The 24,712-nt window shown below is 40.2% G+C and overlaps 1 protein-coding gene across 2 annotated transcripts; it reads right to left on the bottom strand.

Annotated features, from left to right (window-relative positions):
• Positions 1–681: 681 nt before the first annotated feature.
• On the bottom strand, positions 682–24,151 carry LOC115102048 (MAP kinase-activated protein kinase 2-like). Of its 2 annotated transcripts, none has more exons than XM_029621570.2 (10): positions 23,258–24,151; positions 5,063–5,202; positions 4,917–4,981; positions 4,712–4,791; positions 4,481–4,607; positions 4,215–4,290; positions 3,980–4,104; positions 3,706–3,791; positions 2,433–2,510; positions 682–2,210 (listed from the first exon to the last, which is right to left on the bottom strand). In XM_029621570.2, the coding sequence occupies exons 1-10, from the start codon at positions 23,498–23,500 to the stop codon at positions 2,067–2,069; spliced, it is 1,164 nt and encodes a 387-aa protein (XP_029477430.1). In that variant the 5' UTR covers positions 23,501–24,151; the 3' UTR covers positions 682–2,066. The 2 variants fall into 2 exon arrangements, with proteins under 2 accessions (XP_029477430.1, XP_029477429.1); XM_029621569.2 differs by having other exon boundaries at positions 2,433–2,513; positions 23,258–24,150.
• Positions 24,152–24,712: the final 561 nt, after the last annotated feature.

The raw sequence follows: 24,712 nt of genomic DNA, 5'->3' as shown, positions 1-24,712 counted from the left end.
ACATTGTGTTGTGTGAAATAAACACATATTTTAGTGTCTTTTTGTCCCCAGCATAAGGTACACCTGTGTAATGATCATACTGTCTAATCAGCTTTTTGATATTACACTTGTCAGGTGGATGGATTATCTTGGCAAAGGAGAAAAGGAGAATTTGTGCACAACATCTGAGAGAAAAAAGCTTTTAGTGCATATGGAACATTTTTGGGATCTTTTATTTCAGCTCATGAAACATCGGACCAACACTTTTACATGTTGCGTCTGTATTTTTGTTCAGTATATTAATGTGGTTTTTGAATACTAATTTGTTTACAAGCATGGCAGCTGTACTTTTAGTTATGGTTGGCCATTATCCAATCAACGTTTCTCAATAGGTTCTGAAAAAGATCTGTGATTGGTCAAAATATCATTTAGTGGTAAAAATATCAGAATTGAGCTGCCCGTGTAAATGTAGCCTTAGAACCCTGCATTAAATCACAAAATCATCCGCTCCAAGTCACGCATATCAGAGGTTGACTGTATGAGGTTGAATGCTTGTCTTTCCATCTCCATGACAGCAGAGGGTGGTAAAGGGCTGTACAAACAGGAGAATGTCTTACATTGCCACAGTATGACATCAAGGCTACTTTAGGATTCTGGCACACCACCAGTCACATACCAATCAACACTTTCGAGAGTACAAGCGACTTTGTACGAGTTTTAATCCACAGTAAAAGACAGCCAGGACATTAGTAGAGCAGTTTGCGACTAGATGTGCTACATTTCATATGTGTACCGCCATACCCCCATGCATTACAATGGTGCCCTTACCCTCAGTGTTCCCCATCGCCTACCACAGCAGAAACCCTGAACAACACTATTGCTGATGTGTGGAAACCGATAGTTAGTGACACTGATGATGTTGAGTTCATTAGTGAGAATTCTCTGATAAGATATTCAAAAGAGTGCAATCAGCATTAATCTGTGACTTTCATCAGAAGTGACGTGGGCTACACCATCTATGGGATTTTGTGAGCTCATTCTATGGGGTGGATATTGGATAACAATGTCCCTGTGCTACTGTCTACCACAAGGTGGCTTGGATATTCCCTCACTGTCATCACATTGGGAAAAATCCAAATTTGAGACTAGTGCACAGACCTTGAATGTGTGTCAATCACGCATAACATCAATGGGAGGTGTGTGAAAAGTTAGGCTATGTGCACAGGTCTCAAGTAAGGATTCGGCCCAATGTCCTCAAGGCACACAGTCTTCCTTTCTAAACAGTCAATCCACTTTTAATGGTAGTGGTTATAGCTCTGGCTACAGGTGTGTTGGCTAAGAAATCAAACCCAACCAACAATGAAAACCCATCAAATTTCAGTTATACAATTCAAAAGTCCAATCTAAAACAAAGCAAAGAGTTCATGGCAAACAAAAAGTCCCACACAACAAATAGAAAATGAATACCGTTGGTGTGAATAAGTATATACAACAAATGACAACTAAAGCAATAAACTAAAATACATACAATTGAACAAACAGAAAACATTGCATCCCCCATTGTGAAGAGTTAACTAATGTGGCCCTTCAGTGCACAGGTAGTGTTTCCAGTGCATAGCAGGAAGAAAAAAAATAGACATAGCCATGTCCTTAAAGCAGGGGTAACCACAGTATAAGTGGATGTTTCCATGGTCTCTAAGCTACTTACCCACGACAGTATCATCATGAGAACCATGTGGCCAATACTGAGGGGAATCAACATTGAAGAACACAGAACAGAACAGAGATGGGTCAGATACTGAATTAGTTACAGTGCTGTCGGCTCGCATATAGTGATCAACAACAAAACCCACTGCCTCACAGATACCATGTGATAAACATCTGATCTCTTTGCAGACAAAAAAAGTTATTTACCTTGAATGGCAAAGTTTTTTTTAAACGATTAAAGGGGGTAAAACGATGAGAATAAAACGGATAAAAATTAAGTTAAAAACTAAAATGGAAACAATTTTTCTTGAGATTCTGACTTTCACCCCTCAACAATCTCTGCTTGTCCTATTAGCTCTCTTTCACCGCATGAGTGTGTTTCACAGGCCCGGTGTTTCAGTGAGTGCTTTGTTTGCCTTCATTCTTCTCTTCATCAGCAGCGGATTGGTCGAGTCCTTGATGGTCTTGATTTTGATTTGCTCATAGTCCACTCTCATGGTTGCTAAGGCACTTGTCATTTCCTCCTAGTAACAAAAATAAAAACACTATTAGCATATCACAGAAACAATTTCAAATCATGTGTAAAGCACAGAGAAAATCCAAAGAAGCAAATACGCAATTGTGTAGAGTGTTTGCTTCTAATATTATTGTGCTCAATCAGCATGGAAGAGCCGTGTGGATCCAAGTCAGAAGCAGAAAGAACGCTATCAAATCACTACAGTGCCAGTGTCTGTGCATGTGTTCACCTTGACCTCCTCCCAGACGTCCTGCTCCTCCTGCAGCACACGGCTGGTGTGGAGAGGGGTTTGAGGGACCTCCATAGACTGCTGCAGGAAGACCAGCATGGGTTAGCATTAGCGCATAGTTTTAGAGAACACATTGTGTCAAACCAAGGCACGTTAATATAGGAGCAAACTGGAAATGTGAAAAGTATTCAGAAACTCTTGGAGGATACTTGATAAGTAGCGCTCCCGAGTGGCACAGCGGTCTAAGGCATTGCATCTCAGTGCTAGAGGCGTCACTACAGACCCTGGTTCGGTTCCAGGCTGTATCACAACCGGCTGTGATTGGAAATCCGATAGGGCGGTGCACAATTGGCCCCGCCGTCACCCGGCCCACCCCGGGTTTACTATTAAGTAAAGATACCTTAATAGAAAATTAATCAAGTAAAAGTCACCCAGTAAAATACTACTTGAGTAAAAGTATTTGGTTTAAAATATACTTAAGTATCAAAAGTAATAAAGTATAAATAATTTCAAATTCCTTATATTAAGAAAACCAGATGGCACTATTCCTGTTTTTTTTATTTATGTAGGGATAGTCAGGGGCACACTCCATCACTCAGACTTAATTTACAAACAAAGTATTTGTGTTTAGTGAGTCCTCCAGATCAGAGGCAGTAGGGATGACCAGGGATGTTCTCTTGATAAGTGTGTGAATTGGACCATTTTCTTGTCCTGCTAAGTAAGCATTCAACATGTAATGAGTACTTTTGGGTGTCAGGGAAAATGTATGGAGTAAAAAGTACATTATTTTCTTTAGGAATGTTGTGAAGTTGTCAAAAAGATCAATTGTAAAGTAAAGATACTGCAAAAAAACTTCAGTATTTTAAAGTATTTTTTACTTAAATACTTTACTCCACTGCAAACCAGGCAGCACCATTTATTTATTTATAGATAACCAAGGGCACACTCCAACGTAATTTACAAGCAAATCATGTGTTTAGTGAGTCCGACAGATCAGAGGCATTGAAATAAAATGTACATTAGTTTATTTAGAAAAATAGTGAAGTAAAAGTTGTCAAATATAAATAGTGAAGTACAGATATCACAAAAAAGAACTTCAGTAGTACTTAAAAATATTTTTCCTCCACAGTGTATTGATTCTGTACATATTCTTAATAATAACCTTGTACTATTACATTGTGATCAAAACCCACTGCAGCAACAGTTGCTCAATGGGTGTACCACCTAGCCCAAAGGGTATATTAGGGGGAACACAGAGGGGTGCTGTGCTTACATTGATCCAGGGGTGGTTCATGAACTCTGTGATGCTCATCCTCTGGGTGGGCTCAGTCTTCAGCAGGTGGCGGATCAGCTGCTTGGCTGGGAGAGAGAAAACACAGGAAATCAGAGTTACAACTATTGTAAGCAATTCATACAGAATTAAAACTGCACCTATCCAGTGTATGTGAAATCAAAATGTATATTGTTTTTATACATAATTCCCATCAATGTCATGATATTCATTTTGAATTTGGCCCATATAAATACCCCTGGCTTCTTTTTATTACCTTCTTCAGACACGTCAGACCACTCTGGGTTTGGGAACTCGTACTGTCCGTTCCTGATGCGTCTTTTCATCCCTGGGGAGATGGCCAGGCCGTGGTTGGAGTAGAAGGGAGGATATCCACACAGCCTGGGGAGAGAGGCGGAGAGGAACATTTACACAAACCAAACCATGCTACGTCCTGTAAATGCTGCTATTGGGAATTGATTCATGCTGTCAAACTATTTTGTATCACTTACAGAATATACATGATGACGCCCAGAGACCACATATCACAGGATTTGTCGTACTTCTCTGGACCAAGAACCTCAGGAGCTGAGATAAAGGAGGGAGAAAAAACAAAAGACTAAATAAATCCAAGCATTATATTTAAAGAACATAGTAAATTAATGGCATTGAGATCTTCATGAATAATTACACCAACAAGATTTAGGGTGTATTATAAACCACAGAGACAATAAGCATGTTGAACAGCAAGCATGCAGACCGAGGGGCATGCCCTTACCAACATAATAGGGGGTGTAGCATGGCGTTGCCAGGGAGTTGAGTGTGGTGATTTCTTTTGCAAACCCAAAATCGGTGAGTTTGAGGAGGGCGTCTGGCCTTTTGGAGGTGTACAACAGATTCTCTGGCTGAGAGATGAGAAAATATCATTACATTTTTTGACTAAACATGTACATAAAATTTGTTCTGCCTGAAGGCATGTACAGTATAATTCTGTTCAGACAGGCTTTACCTTGATGTCTCTGTGAGCAATATCAATGGCATGCAGGTACTGGATGGCTTCACCTATACTCTTCATAATGTCAGAGGCCTCTAGATAGGGGGTGGGAGAGAGGAGAAAGAGTTCAAGGCATAACTGAGCGAGTGAAAAGTTGAATACCAGTGGAGTGAAGGGAGACATTCAAACGATCCAAAAATTTTGAAAAATATGCCTTTACCTCTTTCTGTGAACGCCTGGTTCCCTCGGTCTTGAATATGGCTAAACAGCTCACCGCCATCCATGCTAAAAGATAGAAAAAAACATTGAATAACATAGGCTAAAAGGATGTGTGTGTGTGTGTGTGTGTGTGTGTGTGTGACCTACCACTCCATGACGATGAGCAGGCATTTTCTGCCCTGGTAGAGGTTCTCGTAGACGTCCATGATGCGTACGATGTGAGAGCAGGGCGACGCCCTCCAGTGCAGCTCTACCTCCCGACGAGCCTTCGCACAATCCTGCAGCATCTGAAGAGAGGGAGGAGATGAGAGAAGGGTGAGGATGGAATCAGAGGTTACAACTCATCTTCATGGCTTCTTTCTCATCACCACTGATTATAACAGACCGTAGGCTTTCTACATAAAAGTGAAAGCAATATGACAGACTGTCAGAATTACCGAGCATCAGAAGGGGATTTTTAGGCCTGAACTAATAACCAACAATGACGCAAGCTTATGGTAAACCACACAGAGCCGAGCTGCTGACATCTTTCAAAAAAGGTTACGTAGTCTAGATTTCTCCTCAACCAGTGACTAGTGTACCATTTCCTCAACTACTGAGGATGCATCAGGCCAGGGGTCTCAAACTTTCAGTGTCTAACTTGTCACCTTTGTTTCTAAATGAGAAACAGCGCAGTGGCTTTTCCACAATCAGTCATCAGTTTACTACGAGTTTAGAGAAGACCTCAATGCCGGAACAAAAGCCTTCCAGAGGTAGTCACTTCCCTGATCTGATTCAGATCGGCAGCCTCAGACATCATAACAACATTTCCCTTCTTCCCAGATGCTACTGCTCCGGAGGCAGCCTTACGCAACCTAAATACTTTACTTACAACTTTGGATTGCAAGAACAATACCATATGAAACACCAAGCTGGTGAATAAGGTAAAGGCTTAACCCTCGCTGTGCCTGCTGCGACAGGCTAGTAAACAAAACACACATTGGTAAACACTTTACAGTCAGATGCATTAATCAAAGAGAATCTTGGATTGGCATCAATTCTCCAACGTGTTCTTCCTCCAGATTAAGCTGGCTGTAAACTATATTACTTTAAGTGGATAACGTCCACTAGCCTGTGTCACATCCTGAGACTTGAACAGTGTAGAGGCCAGTTAGTGACGTGTAGCAGAGCAGTTTCATGGTAGGGAAAGACTTTAGGAACACACACAGAGACAGACTGACATTTAAAAGTATAACTGACAGTGTTTAAGCAACATGAAATGTTAATCAAATATTTTCATATACACCCTCAGGGCTTCTAAGCTAACATATGGAATTGTTTTAAGATGGTCATACCTTGGGCTGTGGCATTCACAAAATGTAATCAGCCGGTGATTGTCAAGCAAATAACGGTCGGTCTCACGGTAACTGACTGTTAATGAACATAAACACATTAAGCTTCTACTGGCTTACACACAAGCCACTGATGAAGAGCCTTTGGAACATCTACATTTTAAAAGTCTAATACAGCCATGTTATATAGCCTACACCTACACAATAAATTCATTGCTCATTTTAGACAGGTCTAAAGAAGCAAGTTATGAAGAAAATGTATATTTCAGAAGAACATAATTGCATACTCTGAGTTGTCCTTATGTTAGGTCCTGATCTGGCTACGCCAAATGGCTGTGTGCTGCACAATTTTAGCAGACAAGATTTGCTTAGAATTCAGTTGCATTACATTGAACAAAGCGGAATAAAATATAAAAGGACATTTTCTCCAAACGATTTGAGGATGTGCGCACATGCAGCTATTCTGTGAAATAGGTATTCCTCTTTATGCTTAATTTAGAAAAATTAATGTAACTTTAGTTGTTCTACAAATGTTGGGCTATATGTTGATTTGTTGAAGGCTGTATGATGAGACTATTGACGATTTGAAAAGTCACTTGAAAAGCATGTTTTTTGTGCAGGTTTTACACTATATCAGTCACTCATTCACAATTTCACAAGCACTTGATAATGCCTAGAATCTCACGGCCGCATCCCCTTTGTGTAGCTGTAATGCACCCGAAAAAATAAATAAAACAAATCCATGCCTTTAGGACCAGTGGCCGTTGTGCCCTTCTCCCTGACTGCTTCACATTTCTAACAGGCTACAAGTGAAGGCAGACACATCGGGAACGCAACTACGTGTTCTTATCCAATTCCAAGGTGCATATTGAAGATATTGGGAAAAAAAGAAAAAAAAAGAAGTCCACATTTACTTTGTCAGCGAACAAGATGAGTAGGCCTAACGAATAGCAAAAACATTATCTTAATTCATTCCACTATCCCCCATAGTACAAAGGTCGACCTATTCTATTCTGTCCGAGAAATAAATATTCCAAACATAGTCTGGGACAGTTGCGGAATGCGATAGTTCCCAAATTAATACAACCTCTAACATAACATTTATTTTTTATTTTTTATTAAGCAATGTGGCTAACGCAACAGATCAAAACATTTAGCTTCAAATGTCTTCACATTATACGTTCAGCAATACACACATTGTAGTTGGCCTATAAGCGTGAATGTTCCATTAGCAGAAAACACAATTATCAAAGGTGACCGCAAATGCAATTCGGCATGTAATGCCTTTTATAATGAAAAGGTGCGTTTTTGTGGTGAAAATCTTTCCCAAAATTGAAACTCCCGCGCTGCTTATTTAGGCCAGTTATGCTCTATACCCATGTAAAGTGGATTAATGTACTTAATTTTAAGAAGTTATTTGGCAACTTTGTATCACTAAAGCTTATTAAAACATATAGGCCTATGGGCTTGCTACATGAGGTGTGTGACTATGACTAGAAAAAGTTACAAAAATGCATTGTTTCTTATGCTGGGCATCATTCACAAGTAATATATAAATTAAGGGTGACAATATTAGCCTATTTTAATCTCGTCTTTACATTTGTTTTGATTTAGAATGGACCATTATCATGCACCTCTATCGAAACGGCCAGCGGAAATGTCATTATGCACTTAATAGCGAATGGAGGACACTTTTCCCTGTGGTTTATTTTCATACCAGCCAGGTAGGCTATACTCCCGTTGTAAATGAGAAATTACCTTAACATTAGGAAAGTAAGAGAAATAAATATAGAATGCCTAGTCTATAGAAAGTTGTTCCCCCTCTTTTTAGTAGAGGCCATCCCTCTGTTCTCTCGCACAATTACATAGACTATTGAAATGTTGCGCAACATGAGCCCTCATGAAGTGTTTGATTAGATTTTCGTAACATTTGCATTGATGTCAGGGACAATATGATTAGAGGGACAATAGCAGTAGGGTAAAATACTTAAGTAGTACTTTAAAGTATTTTTACTTAAGTTGTTTGAGGTATCTGCACTTTACCATTTATATTTTTCATAACTTCTACTTCACTACATTCCTAAAGAAAATAAATTTACTTTTTACTCCATACATTTTCCCTGACACCCAAAAGTACTAGCTACATTTTGACAGGAAAATGGTCCAATTCATACACTTATCAAGAGAACATCCCTGGTCATCCCTACGGCATCTGATCTGGCGGACACACTAACCACAAATGAGTCATTTGTAAATTATGTCTGAGTGCTGGAGTGTGACACGGGTTATCCGTAAACAACCATTTAAAATCAAATCACAAATTTGAAATGTCTACTTTTACTATTGATACTTAACTACATTTCATTTGGATGCTTAAGTATATTTAAAACCAAATACTTTTAGACATTTACTCAAGTAGTATTTTACTAGGTGACTTTCAAGAGTCATTTTCAATTAAGTTTACTTTTACTCAAGTATGACAATTGAGTACTTTTTCCACCACTGGACAATAGAGTGCTGAGTACCAGGCAGTTAGTAGCCTACCAAACGTACTAATGACCATCAGCAGCAGCAGAGCTTGGAGAAGCCTAATTACCATGACTAAACCACGGAATTTGACTGCCTTCATGACCGCAGGTGTGGTGGTAATACGGTCACACCAACAGACCTAGTCAAGCTACCATTGTGGGCTAAGGGTTAAACACGGCAATAAATAATTTCTTATCCAAGACCTGAGTCTATGCAGAGCGGTGTGCCATAGCCAATCAGAGATACAGTAGGCCTTTATGCAAATAAGCCATTGCCACACAGGCCTGCCATCAGTCACTTTGAAATGGACTGTGTGTACAGGCAGTAGCAACAGCGCAACTTTAGCTCAAAGGCATTTGTGAAAAGCCACAAAATTCACCCGAATGGATTTCTGCAAATACCACAGGAGTCCCCTTACATTTGGGAACTTTATAGTCCTATTGATCAAACCACCATGAAAAAGGTTGGCTCGCACTCCCTCAGGTACGCACATCAACTAATGCAAGCCAGAGCGAGATGAGTCAAACTAACGAGTGAACATTAGACAAACCCTCTCAATCTTTTCAGCTAGTCAAAATTGCACCGATAAACAATGGCGTAGCCTAATCTTCCTTATGCAGCTTGCCTGCCAATGCATGCTTGTCCCACCAATGCATGCTTGTCCCACCAATGCATGATTGTCCCGCCAATGCCCTTCCCAAACCATGTTTTGACAACAATGTGAACTTGCCTGCTCGCCCATTTGATTGATGCCAAATACATTGGATTGACAACCAAAGTTATTTTTTAAATACATTTCCTCCAGTGTCAGTAGGCTCGGGGATAGAAGAACAGGAATAATGAAGGTCATTTAAATGTAGTTAGGCCGTGACTGGCCTCACACTCCAGTAAAGTAGATGGTGGGGTATGATCCCAGCATTCCTCACAGTGGCAGTCAAGCACCCAAGCTAACTGGCTAAAGTTGGCTAGATACTTCCAGCCAAAGGAGAGAACACCTCACTGACCATTTCTCACCCTAGCAGAGCTGGTTAGCTGCTAACATGTTACTAACTCGCAACACTGGCTGAATGACCAAATGGATAGCAGTCGTTCAAGTGCAGCATAGCGATTCACATTTCTTGCTAGCAAACCAAATGACACCTGCATCTCTAGCTGTAGCCACCGAAAAACAATATGAGTGGAAAAAGTGAGTCACTCATCCAGTCCTCCAATGACATGACATCCTCCCAGCAGCTAGCTAGCTAACGTTAGCAAGCTAAAAACACAGAGCCTAAGTAAATAGCTACAAAAATAGATATGCTAGCCTATTAATCATGTTATCACTGCCCTTGCTAATTTGATTGTATTGACATTCACAGCCTTCTTTACATTCCTGTTTTTCTGACAAACAGTGCATCCCAAATGGGTGGAGGCAGCAAACAATGTACCAGTCCAGCTGTAATTTACAACATGATATAAGCTATTTTTAAAAACCTCTTATAAAAAGTTGGTTTAGCAGCATAAGCTGGGAAGTACTTAAAACGCTGTCAGTTCCATTTTAAGGCTCTTCTGGAATGTAAGACCAACACTATTCTCCTCAATAAAGTATTGTATGAATGTGGGATTATCCAGTACCTTTGACTCCTGATATTGACTTAATGCAACTCGTCCTTTATGCACTAAACCAGAACATGCAGAAATTCGAAGCAACTAAAAAGTAGGAAAATTGATTTTACAAGTGAAGAGCACTTATAGGCTTAAAGAGAGCTCGCACTTAATGCATGTCGGAAGTTCGAGGCCCAAGGTGTCAGTGGTGTTGTGTCCTCCTGGCTGTTTACTGTGCGAAATTGGCTTGGGCGATATACTGTTTATCAGGGTATTTCAAAATACCAACTGAATGATTTTCAATACCGGGGGTGCGTGCTACACCCCTGCTTATAACTAAGTTATTTATAACTATAAGAAATCTAAGATGTTAAAGCTCCAGCTATGCATTTGGTTTGCTAACTTGCTATCTAAGTGGCTATAGATGTCAAGATAAAGCATCTCGGCAAAATTGTTTTGTGCATAAAAAAAGATCCATCCATCCATAGTACCAGTCAAAAGTTTGGACAAACCTACTCATTCAAGGGTTTCTTTATTTTTACTATTTTCTACATTGTAGAATAATAGTGAAGACATCAAAACTATGAAATAACACATGGAATCATGTGGTAACCAAAAAGTGTTAAATCAAAATAGATTTTATATTTGAGTTTCTTCAAAGTAGCCACCCTTTGCTTTGATTGACAGCTTTGCACACTCTTGGCAATATCTCAAGTAGCTTCATGAGGAATGCTTTTCCAACAGTCTTGAAGGAGTTCCCACATATGCTGAGCACTTGTCGGCTTCTTTTCCTTCACTCTGCAGTCCAACTCATCCCAAACCATCTCAATTGGGTTGAAGCCGGGTGATTGTGGAGGCCAGGTCATCTGATGCAGCACTCCATCACTCTCCTTGGTCAAATAGCCCTTACACAGCCTGGAGGTGGGTTGGGTCATTGTCCTGTTGAAAACAAATTATAGTCCCATTAACCCCAAACCAGATGGGATGGTGTATTAATGCAGAATGCTGAGGTAGCCATGCTGGTTAAGTGTGCCTTTAATTCTAAATTATTCACTGACAGTGTCACCATCAAAGCACACCATCACACCTCCTCCTCGATGCTTCATGGTGGGAACCACATATGCAGAGATCATCCATTCACCTACTCTGCGTCTCACAACAACACAGCGGTTGGAACCAAAAACCTAAAATGTGTACTCCAGACCAAAGGACAGATTTCCACCGGTCTAATGTCCATTGCTCGTGTTTCTTGGCCCAAGCAAGTATCTTCTTATTGGTGTCCTTTAGTAGTGGTTTCTTTGCAGCAATTCGACCATGAAGGCCTCATTCATTAAAAGTAATGATGGACTGCCGTTTCTCTTGGCTTATTTGAGCTGTTCTTGACATAATATGGATGTGGTCTTTTACCAAATAGGGCAATTTGGTAAAAGCATTAAGGAAAGAATTTGCACAAATGTACTTTTAACAATGCACACCTGTTAATTGAAATGCATTCCAGTTGACTACCTAATGAAGCTGGTTGAGATAATGCCAAGAGTGTGGAAAGCTGTCATCAAGGCAAAGGGTGGCTACTTTGAAGAATCAAATATATTGAAAATGTTTTGGTTACTACATTATCTCATGTGTTATTTAATAGTTTTGATGTCTTCACTATTATTCTACAATGTAGAAAATAAAGAAAAACCCTGGAATGAGTAGGTGTCTGAATTTGACTGGTACTGTATATAAAATTAAATGTAATGGTGGCCCTTGCGTGCACTTCCAGTAATACCGTATACCCGGTTTGATACAGAAACAGTATGAGTTATGAAAATCTGGATACCGCCAAACCCTAATTTGTAGCCTACCCACTTGCACATCAACAAACAAGAGTCACTCCCTGACGTCATTCAGTATCCCTGGGAGGAGGGGGCTCTGTACAGCTGGCACTGTCATTCCCTCAGCATAACACACACCAACCGCGCGTATGTACCCACACACGTCAGACATGTTTATGGGCCACCTGAGCCTTGCAATGAGAACTACAAAGCGCAGAATAAATATCAGCCCATTGAGAGAAGCAGGAGATTGAAATTCACTCAAGAGTTTTCCCTGTTATTTAACACTATCAATGTTTCCCTTCACAGTGTCAATTGTGATTGAATCAATGCAATATTAGCCACTTTCAACAAAACATACCGAAACAAACTATACAAGAGATGTTGTTGTCGGCAGAAGGCATAGGAGTAGGATTCTATTGCACACAATTCAGCCTGTACTCTACACAGACCCGTGCGGCATAGCCAATCAGAGCTGCAGTAGGCTTACATGCAAATAGACCATTGCCATATATGGATCTGTGCCATTAACCTTTTTTTGTGGCCTGTTTACAGCAGTGGTCCTACAAATTGCACAAAATGTGCTCATTTCTAGACCTCTTTGAAAAGCGAGTCAGGTAAAGATCTGGTTTGTCAGGGGCAATGTTGTATTTTGAGACAGCCTTGAATAAGCTAAGTAGCCAATAGACAGAGGGGTAGCATAATGTGTCTGATTCTGTTTATTATATTTTGTAAAGTGGTTTCATGCAAACCAAACATGTTGAGTCACCTTGTCTGAAGGACAAGCGGATAAACAGGTTAATGTCAAGCCTGCATGTTTTTTTTCTTCAAATGTCTCATGGAATGTTTATTTTACCTTTATTTAACTAGGCAAGTCAGTTAATAAAGAACAAATTCTTATTTTCAATGACGGCCTAGAAACAGTGGGTTAGAACGACAGATTTGTACCTTGTCAGCTCAGGGATTTGAACTTGCAACCTTTCAGTTACTAGTCCAACGCTCTAACCACTAGGCTACATGCCACCCCATGTAGGCCTACAGTAAACACCACACATTGGCTGCTACTGTAGGCTGAATGATAGAACAGCTACTGCCAATGTTAAAATGATATGGGATGCATTTATGGTAGGCCACTCTGGTAGGCCTACACTATGATCAAATAGCCACAGTAGTCTACTTGGCCACTTAAAACTAACTTGAAGCAGGAACAGCCTCAATGTTCACAGTTGCAGAGGATTTTCACAACGTTCAAGTTTAGCTAAAAATGCCAACATCAGTATCGGCCCGAGGTCTAGTTTAATGCCGATGTGCAAAACCAATGTCAAAGCTGAGGTGCATACCAATATAACGTAGGTACATGACGTAATGATGCCACATAAAATGTTGCGCTACACTTGCAAAACAGCATCCCTAACCTAGCCCACAATGTCTGCTGTGTGGATCAAGCAGTCATTTGAAAGAGTAAAAAAAAATTCAGCGAGACAACTCAAAAGGAGAAATCCCTTAAAATCAGCAAGATGATGGAATTCATTGCCCTTGACAATCAACCGTTCTCTGTCGTCGCTGAGGTTGGCTTTCGTGACTGGTCGAGCACCGGTACACACTACCAAGTGCCCTATTTTTCAGATGTTTCCCTACCAGAGTTACACAGTAATAGCGTCACTGCTATTAGCTTCACAACATACTATGGAATGCCATTTGGGTCTAAAAAAGATACACGTGAAATAACACTATTTGATAAGTTAAATAAGCCTTTAACTTGACACATCAAATAACAGTTCTATTATAGAATGTTGTGTGCAGAACTTGCACGTGCAGGCCAGGCGCCACCACTACTATCAGTAGCACTGTCAAAGCTGTACAAAAAAAGTCTGCAAAAAAGCAAAGACCGGCCACGAAGGATGTGTTTACAATACCGCGCTGGTAATAAAGCAATATTTGTTTGACAACAACTTCTGAGGTAGCTAGCTAGCTTTAGCTTGGTACCTAGCTAGCACAAATACAACCAGTCTGAAAACAATGACCAGTAGAAACTCCAGTAATTTTAATTATTCTTAGCAATGATTTAGGAATCCTTGTGAGTAAGTATTAGCTAGGTAGTCACTTGTTGTTCAATTACTGAAATTGAACTTCAGTTCATGAAAATAAATAGCTAGCCAGCTACTTAACCCTGTTGTCCAAAGCTAACGTTATAAGCAGCCAGCTAGCTTCATCTGGCTAGTGAGGCTCGGGCCAGACTGGGTTGTGAAGCTAGCCACAATAAGGATTAGGCACAATAGTGGAATTTGCGATTGCCTTTCAAATAAAAGTCCCTCGTTGAAAGTGCCGCAGAAGGTTACAATTGGTGGAATCATGCCATATTTAGACTAGATAATGTTACACAAGGTTGGAACATGAAGCAATGAAATGGGGTATCAGTCTACTCGGTGACACCTACAGAACACAACTGAAGAGTTTACGCAAATATTAGCATTGTATCTCTTATCGCGGGACTGTGAACATGTGAAATCACCTCCCCAGTCACCATATTTGGGGGGTGTATGGACATTCATATTGCACTGTACAGCTTTACCGAAGGATTGGGGATCAATGAAATGGGTTATCAGTCTACTCAATACCCAATATATTTTTCCCCCCAACATCCTCCCCAGGAGTTATCAGACCCCAAAGTGTTCAACACACATAGGTTGAAAATAAATGTAGCTCAACGCCGTTGATTCAGAGTCCCGCAATAAGAGCTATGATACTAATGTTTTCTGGATGTCACTGAGTAGACTCATACCTATGGATTGTGGATCAATGACATGGTTGGTAAGACTGTGAAATAAGTACACCCCAATGCAATTCTAAAGTATAATACATCTAGTGTGATTTCAACATTGTCAAATTAACAAAATTGTCTTTTGTTGATTTTATATAACATTCCAACCTTATTTAGCATGATCTATTCAATTATGGCAAAACTATACTATGTATTCATTTGCGTCACTGTTAATTACATACTTTTATTTTGAAGGCTAACCGCAAAGTCCACTATTGTGGATAGCTTCATATAGATGGTCCGACCACTATTAATGAAATAAGAACTGTCTTATAAATTAGGGTTATTTTAGATGATACCTAGCTATAGCTACTGAAACAGATGTTTTGCTATGTTTATGGGGAAGAACATTGTTTGCATCCATGAGCTACCTAGCTACTTTTTTTATTTTATTTTAATGACCAGCAGTGTAGTGTAGGTGTGCAAGACAACTTTACCAGCATCATAGCATACGTATCGATGAATCGTTGTGACATATGAACTACGAGTGAGTGTAATCAATGTGTAAAACTACATAAAGAAATGTATGAACACATTAAATTATTATGTGACGTGCAGTCATTCAGGTCCTGATTGGTCAACAAGCTTATTTGACATGTCAAATAGTGTTATTTGTAGAGGTCAACTGATTAAATCGGAATGGACGATTAATTAGAGCCAATTTCATGTTGTTTTCATAACAAATCGGTAATCGGCATTTTTGGACACTGATCATGGCCGATTACATTGCACTCCACGAGAAGTCTGCGTGGCAGGCTGACTACCTGTTATGCGAGTGCAGCAAGGAGCCACGGTAAGGTGCTAGCTAGCATTAAACGTATCTTATTAAAAAACAATCAATCTTAACACAATCACTAGTTAAGTACATATGGTTGATGATATTACTAGTTTATCTAGCTTGTCCTGCGTTGCATATAATCGATCCGGTGCCTGTTAATTTATCATTGAATCAGTCTACGTCACCAAATGGGTGATGATTTAACAAGCTCAATCGCGAAAAAAGCACTGTCGTGCACCAATGTGTACCTAACCATAAACATCAACGCCTTTCTTAAAATCAATATAAGTATATATTTTTAAACCTGCATATTGCCTGCTAACATGAATTTCTTTTAACTAGGGAAATTGTGTCACTTCTCTTGCCTTCTGTGCAACAGAGTCAGGGTATATGCAGCAGTTTGGGCTGCCTGGCTCGTTGAACATGTGTGAAGACCATTTCCTCCTAACAATGACAGCCAACTTCGCCAAACGGGGGATGATTTAACAAAAGCACAATCGTTGCACGTATGTACCTAACCATAAACATCAATGCCTTTCTTAAAATCAATACACAGAAAACCCAGACATATGGCAGCAGATCCACAAGGTCTGCCATGAGAGGTGACTGTATAGTTCCCCTAAGGAAAAGCACCTTTAGTAAATCTGCATTCTCTGTGAGAGCTTCCCATGTCTGGAATACACTGCCATCAGACACACATAACTGCACCACATATCACACTTTCACAAAATGCTTGAAGACATGGCTAAAGGTCAATCAGATTTGTGAACATGGTCCCTAGCTGTGTGTTGCCGCTTTCCATGTTGTCTGTAGCTTGTGAGGTGTGGAAACACTTTGTTGCTTTTATGAATTTTGTCTTGCTGATTTTTGTTCTATGTTGCTCTGTCTGTATGCTACGTCTTGCTTGTCCTATGTTGCTCTGTCTGTATGCTATGTCTTGCTTGTCCTATGTTACTATTGTCTATATTGTAATTGTTTTTAATAACCTGCCCAGGGACTGCGGTTGAAAATTAGCCGGCTGGCTAAAACCGGCACTTTTACTGAAACGTTGATTAATGTGCACTGTCCCTGTAAAAATAAAAAATTAACTCAAACTCAAGTATATTTTTTAAAACCTGCATATATAGTTAAAAGAAATTCATGTTCGCAGGCAATATTAAACTAGGGAAATTGTGTCACTTCTCTTGCGTTCATTGCACGCAGAGTCAGGGTATATGCAACAGTTTGGGCCGTCTGGCTCGTTGCGAACTAATTTGCTAATTCAATGACATAACATTGAAGGTTGTGCAATATAACAGCAATATTTAGACTTATGGATGCCAAATTGAACATGTTTCATTATTTATTTGAGACTAAATTGATTTTATTGATGCATTATATTAAGTTAAAATAAGTGTTCATTATTGTGATTGTCATTATTATACACACACACATTTATATATTTTTTTAAAGTCATTATTATATACACACACACACACACGTATATTTTTTTTTAAATTGTCAGATTACATCGGTATCTGCTTTTTTTTGGTCCTCCAGTAAATCGGTATTGAAAAATCATAAAATCGGTCAACCTCCAGTTATTTGACATGTATAGTTTTTGACATGCAAACGGCGTTCCATAGAAATCCTGGTTGAGAATGAAACGACTGAACAAATGAACAACGAAACAGCACAGCAAGTGAATGAAATAGGTTTTGATTATGTTTTACTGGTAATGGGGATATATGTAAATGCCAACAAAATAACTTTTTGCTCAGTGTGGTGTGAGTAAACTTTATATAACTATGCAAGTCAGTTAAGAACAAATTCTTATTTACAATGACGGCCTACCCCGGCCAAACCCAGATGACGCTGGGCCAATTATGCGCCGCCCTATGGGACTCCAGACCACGCACAGCCTGATGTGATACAGCCTGGATTTGAACCAGGGACTGTAGTGACGCCTCTTGCACTGAGATGCAGTGCCTTAACGCACACACACATGGACGCAGCGGTTTAACTATTTAACTGTACTAGAACGCTTAAAAAGGTCACAAAAATGAGAAATTGGTTATATCGGTATTGGTTTTTTTGGCAAAGAAAATAATCGGACATCGATATCGGCCAAAAATGTCATGTTGGTGCATCACTAGTCACAACATCTATATTTTTTAGATGTTGTGACCAATGTTCCGCCCAAATAATTTTTGGCACCGACCAAATTTCAGGTCTACTGAATATATATTTTTATTTATTTATTTATTAAGAAGTGGAGACCACTACCAGCCCAGTCAGTTTTAATCGTAAGATTCAGTATTCTGCTATACCGGTTAGCTGATAATTCATACAGGCAAAAACAGGAAGGAGTCTCTTCCCTCCTCACAGACAGCCTAGCCATTGGCAGAGATACGGGAAGAATCTTCCCTCCGTATACCGACAGGCATTTGCAGACAGGGAAGAATCTGCTCTGCTTACACAACAGCCCCTGAAAGGACAGTCGGGAAGGGCAATGTTGTTCCATTTCTAGCACAGAATCTCTGACACACATATATATACACACACACAGCAGGCGATTCATACAGTACTATGCTCAAGAGACCACTTGATAATCAGAGGCTAAAGCACGTACAGATCTGAGGCTAGGCTAGTAGGCAAACACCTATCCAAAGAGGGAAAGGCCATCTAAAATGGTGGTTCGTCATTCCAGGGAGGTCTCTCCTCTGGTTTTTCCAGTCTCAGGACACCTGCCCAATAAATGCCGAGTGTCTGCGTGGAGCATGGTGCTGTACGAATCCAGACCGAATAATCCTCCAGTCATCTCTGGACTCTTGCGCCAGGCTACTTTTAGAGCTCAGACACACAGAAAGGACCGTCAAAATGTTTGCAGTACTCTGTACAGAGTGTCAGCAGTCGATGTCTTTTGTGTTCACACAGCAAAGAACTTAAAGTCGTCAGCCAAAGCCCTGTTAAAATACTTAAAACCAGGTGGCAGTAGCATTATTTGGCAATGGATGTCTGTGTTGCTTTAGGGTCTAGTTCCCTCAAACTCAACTCTGGACCTTGAAGCCAGTTCCTCAGCCTTTCTTCATTGTTCTCCTCTAAAATCCAGGACCGATTTAGACCTGGGACAGGTTGATTTAATTATCAGATAGAACAGAAAACCATTAGGATCCAGTCCTCGTAGGGTACGAGTTGAATACCCCTGGTCTAGTCAATGTTTGCTAGCTAGCTGATATATAACAAGCTAGCGAGATCACAAAGAAACAATTATATTCAATATCCATAATCACATACAGCCCATATATACATTTTTGCTAACGTTAGCATGACTCACTAGCTCTTGGCAGCCAGCTACAGGCAGCTACTTCATGGAAACTAATCTATTGTGATTTAATTATGTTACTAGCTACAGTGGCCAGATAGCTAGCTTGGTAAAGCATTGAGTGTTGTGTGCATTGTGCTGCACTTACCACCCCATTCATTTCATAAGTAGTGTGTGTCACTACCGTGCTCAGTTAGCAAGCTAACATTAGCTAGCTAATAAACAAACAAAATGATAAAAAAAACTCCTTAGACATAAAAGATGTAAAGTACTGCTCTAGATTTTTTTGCAACTTTATTGTTTTAGTTAGAACAATGATGTCAGCTCCCCCACGCGGAGATTCACGCCCTCTGATTGGCTCAAAGTCAAGTTATTGGCCACTGCTGAGCATTGTGAATCCACAAGTAAAAACAGCAGGTTCGTCGGTACACAGCAGGTACATCTTTTGTTCTAGCAAAAGAAGGTGTGATGCACCTACCAAGTCTGATTCTCAGGTTGTTTTATGCTTTAGACATTGGCTTTTTCTCCACCAGCTAATAGTATTAGGATGGGCCAAGCAGGGAAAGAAGAGACAGCAGGGATGGGGTTACGAATAGCAAACCTTTCAGCTTCAGATCGTAGAATTACTCGACTTTGAGCGACTAAACGCACCAATTCCGCATGTTCTCTCTGTTGCTCTTTAAAGAAAAACAAGATTTCAATCTGGGGGGGTTCGATGTGGCAGTTAATGGTGTTAGTCCACCCATGAGACATAGGAACAAAGCCAGTATTACTTCCTCAAAATCATCCGAATGAATCTAAGATACCTAAAAAAAATGCATTTTAAAAAGTAATTAATTGACATTTTTCCAGAGGTTTTAGTCACTCAATTTTCCATCAAGTAAGTGCACAATGCTGCTGGGCTGGTCTGTCCTACTGTCTGTGTGTTCTGCGGTAGGATTGTATAGAGCAAAATCACCGCAGCTGTGTATCCTGGTGTTAGTGGGCAAGTGAGCATTGTCAAAATCAAAACCCAACCCTGAAGTAACTCATGACAAAACTAAATGTTGGATGAAACCGACCAAAATGATGCTATTTACTTCGTAGTCAATTTTGACACTAGAATAAATGTTTGTCTAATATCGATGCCACATAGGCTGTTTTTGATCAGAAAAGGCTGTTTTTTGCTTTCAATTGCGCTTTAAGGCAGAGTAAGAACAAAGCAGTGGCCAATTACTCAAATGTTGTAAAGGGAACATGTGCTCTTCTCTCTATCCCCATTAGGCCTAATAGTATTAGCCTGGCCCGGGCAGTGGAGGAAAGGGTGTAGACTAAGCCTAAAAGCAAAGCGCTCATCCTCAAGACTTTGGACGCAGTAGAAAAGGAAGGATTCGAGAGGTCACAAATATTCAGAGGTTCATGATCTTGAGTCTTTATTCAAATATATAAATCTTTAGCTTTATATAGACTATATGGGAAAGGAAGAATGACATCTGTTCTTGTGCAATTCCTTCTAAAGGCAATTTGTAAAATACAACACTGAATGAAGCCCTTCTACAGCATACCAGCTTAAGGGGCCTGACAGTCAAAGCCCTGGTCACAATTAGAGCTGGGGGGGATAAACCGAAAATGAACGGCAACGACCACTTATCGTGAGCATTTTCCTGATATCGTTCATTACAATAAGTAGCCTATACTAGAGAAATGTGAAGTTCGAAATAAACTTGCTAATATGGGTTGTTGTTAATGGGACAATTCATGGCTACAAACTAGTAGTATAAACGTTTTTTTTTAAAGTTAAAAGTATCGTTATTAATTCTGTCAATTTATTGCAATATGGATCTGTCCATATCACCGAGCTATAGTCACAATACAACATTACAAGCTGATCGATAAACCCATATACCAGAGGTGTCAAACTCATTCCACAGAGGGCCGAGAGCAGGTTTTCGCTCCTCCCTTGCACTTGACAGATGAATTAAGATCACTAATTAGTAAGAACTCCCCATACCTGGTTGTCTAGGGCTTAATTATTTTTTACATTTAACTAGGCAAGTCAGTTAAGAACAAATTCTAATTTACAATGACAGCCTATGCTGGGCCAATTGCGTGCTGCCCTATGGGACTGCCAATCACAGCCTGGATGTGATACAAGCTGGATACTAGGCCCTCCATGGAATGAGTTTGACACCGCTGCCATATACACATCTGACACCTCATCCTCATCTCCACTGCAAAGTCAAGCTGTGCTCAGCATCACAATGCCACTAACCCCGGTTGCCCAATCAGAGCAGGAGGAGGGGGATACATGCATCAGGGCTGACCAATAGATCCCAGAGGAGCAGACTGAGGAAATATCTGGGGAAGTTATCAATTTTCAATTATCTCTGCCTGAAGGCTAACACTGGGGCTCAGCAGGCAGAAACACTGCCCTGAGGGGCAATGAAAGAACATAAGACTGTCTGTGAGATGAGGAGTGTGTGAGGTGAATGGAGAGAGGTGGCAGGATGCTGCTATTGTTTAGGGCTTATCTGGGAAACCTAGAAATCAGCATGGGACATCTGTTTGTTTCAAGTCTGTCAATGATCTAGAGATTATTTTAGGGTTGACAAAGAACAATGCACTGAAGTGAACAAATGAGTGGCATATGAGTTTCTGAATTTCAGAAATAACAGTTGTCAAACATTTTTTGAAAAATATCAGCCTTTTTCTGCAAATTTTCCTGGGAACCTGTTATAAAAGCTGATAGCACAAAAGAAACGGACGAGTTTTATTCCGAAACATATTTTCACAAACAATGGATTATTCGTGACTCATTGAATCTGACAGTTGCTGAATATGCCTGTACCTGAAGCCCAGCCTACTAAGTCAATAATGTCAAGGTAAAGACACAGAATTACTATTTAACTGTGTTATATAAATAGGCCGACAGATCAATGATGTGTTAGACACAATGTACTTCTATTTTTCAGAGTATTTAATAAACAATGACAGATTTCTGCTGCACCGTCTCTATGTCATTCACAATTTTTTTTGTACTCCCTTTTCTGTAGAAGTTACTGCTAGTTAATAGGATAAGTCAAATAATGGCAGCAGAAGACCTTTTGTTAGTTTCCGTATCTGCTTCAGGGTAGACAAGAGGCCAGAGCTATTTGGGGACCAGAATGACAGCTGCGGTATGACGATCACGAACACCAGCAAAGAAAAGCCCTGGTTGAAAGCAATGTTGACACTAAACAACAGCACCAACTAGGCCTAAATACAGACATTCAAATAGAATCAGAAAGTTTTCCCATTTTAAAGTGAGAGGAGGCTGACCTTAACGTAAATCAAGAGCAATGATTTGCTCTATCAGCCATCCTGATGGTCGGATATGAATCATAGGATTTGTAGTGTAGAGTCAGGGCCTCAGAGGAAGTGGCACCCACAAGAGATTAACTAGGCCTCGGAGGTATTCTGGTCTGCTTTCTTTTGAGCAGTATAGGAGTAAACAGATTTCTTTCTCACTCAAATGGAATTGAAAACTTGAACACAATAAAATGTAAATGTACTCACACTGAAAACGTCAGTGCAACAGACCTATTACACTTCAAATCTAGGTAAAAAAAAATAATCTAGGTTTAGGCTAGATCACATTGATAAAGAAAAGGAGAGCTGCACACACTAGGAGCTCAGATGCAATAAATGTATAATCAACCTTGACATGGTCGAAATGTTGGTTATAAAATGATTGCATCAGAGCTCCTAGTGTGGAGCTCTCGTTTTCTTTTTCAAATATTATACTCCGCTAGCCAGCGCCGCTGGCTAAACAGGTGTGCGTTTCTCTCGCCTTCAGATAGATCAATCACATTGATTACATTATATGGTAACAAAGTTGCAAGTGACTCTCGTGAACTTATTCAACTGCCACGCTGGAAATGGAATAAGGTGGTGCATTGTGCGCTTTGAAAAGCGTGGGTATGTTGAGGAATTCCTAAGCATTTTTTTATGTCCAAATGAAAGACCTTTTGCAGAATGGCAGTACAATACCATAATTGGTCATTCATAAGTGGGATGGGGGGAAATAATCATACTCGATTGAGTTCTCAAATATGCATGGCTATAAAAGCCCCATTCTTTAAAATGACATTGTTTCACTTGGACGGTTTACGTTTTAGTATACAGTCTCAAAATCACAAGAATGCACAAAACACATTTACCTTCAAAGCGTATTTATCTCCACTTCCTTTTTGGAATATCTCCAATACTTTCCCATTTATGCCCATGCCAAGGACTTGACTTGTAACTTTGTAGTCGTCAGTTATGGCATTCTTTTTTATCTGAAGAGGGTTGTGGGGTTTGACGAAAAACGGAGGAAAGGGGGCAGAGTTCAGATTTGGCGCTTGCTGTTGTTGCTGGTTCGGAAAGGCCGGTTGGTTCTGGTTCTGAGCGTTCGATAACATTGTTCTGATTTGGTTTGAGAGAGCGGGTTCACTTATAACAATTCCAATTTTACCGCAGGGAAATCCTCAGTTAAAAATAGTAGTTTCCTAATGCTAGCTACCTGCTGATATGTGGTCGAACTCGCATGCTAACGTTAGCTAGTTATACAATCACAGTGCCAACTTCCAGTCGAGACTCAAGTGGCCTTAAAATAACTTTAGTTAGATTACTATCTAACACGCTTATTGGTTAAGCTACTTGCTCATGAACCGTCCCTTAATATTCAAAGTTATCTCGCGACAAAGCTAACGCTCCGAAGCTTCTAAATTCATTCGTTTCGACAATCTACCACCTGCATTGAAGTGAAGTCACCACCAGAAATAGGAGGAGCTTTTTTTCGTTAAGCATCCGCTTTCCGTTCTTTGAACATGTGTTTATCTTGTCCGGTATGTTCAGTATTGGTGGCCTTTCTATATTTTCAAGGTAGCTCCCACTGAATAAAATCTTCAGACTTCAGTATCGAACGTCTCAGTCGACACGACTTTCAGGTTGTATCTTGTTTGTTTTTTTCCCCACTCTCGCTACCGTCATGTCAAAATGACCTCACAAGTTTAACTCGCTCGAGACTCGAATCTCCGGAAGATCTCCATTTCTACCCACTTGCGCCTTCTCTTCGCGTAATCCTTCTCAAAACCCATTGGACAAGACAGCCAGAAGTCCCGCCTCTCTGATCGTCTCCTCCAATGGGTTTCGAGAAAGAGAAGAGAGGACGCGAGGATGATGCGATAAATATACATTTGAGATCTTCCCACAGATTGGATATTTTAAAGGCCCAGTGCAGTCAAAATTTTAAAAAAGGACCTTCACGCTTCGGACACACCGACAGCTTATGGCATTTTGGTAGCGCATTAATTTACATTAATTTCCAATGAAACGCTGCGTTTGCCTTGCGACATTGCGTTGCAAGTGCAGTGCATACTTTGGATTTATCGAACGTATGCGTCAAACGGTATGCGTAGACGGTTTGACAGCAATGGTTGCAGAAGGTGAATGTTGAACTTTTGTTGCATACATATCCAGATGCTATCCACCAGATGCATCGAGCTCTTTTTGTTCCACGGAGGTGATTCATTTTCAATGGAGAAGTCCGCAACGCTACTTTGGCGGTGCCGTAACTAGGTTGTGGTGGATTCTCTGTACCGCATGCATTCAATATTTCTCATCCTGCATTG

This window comes from Oncorhynchus nerka, linkage group LG20, assembly GCF_034236695.1.
Source record: "Oncorhynchus nerka isolate Pitt River linkage group LG20, Oner_Uvic_2.0, whole genome shotgun sequence".
Lineage (NCBI taxonomy): Eukaryota > Metazoa > Chordata > Actinopteri > Salmoniformes > Salmonidae > Oncorhynchus > Oncorhynchus nerka.
The sequence above is the reverse complement of the archived record's forward strand: the minus strand, read 5'-3'. Positions and strand labels throughout refer to the sequence as shown.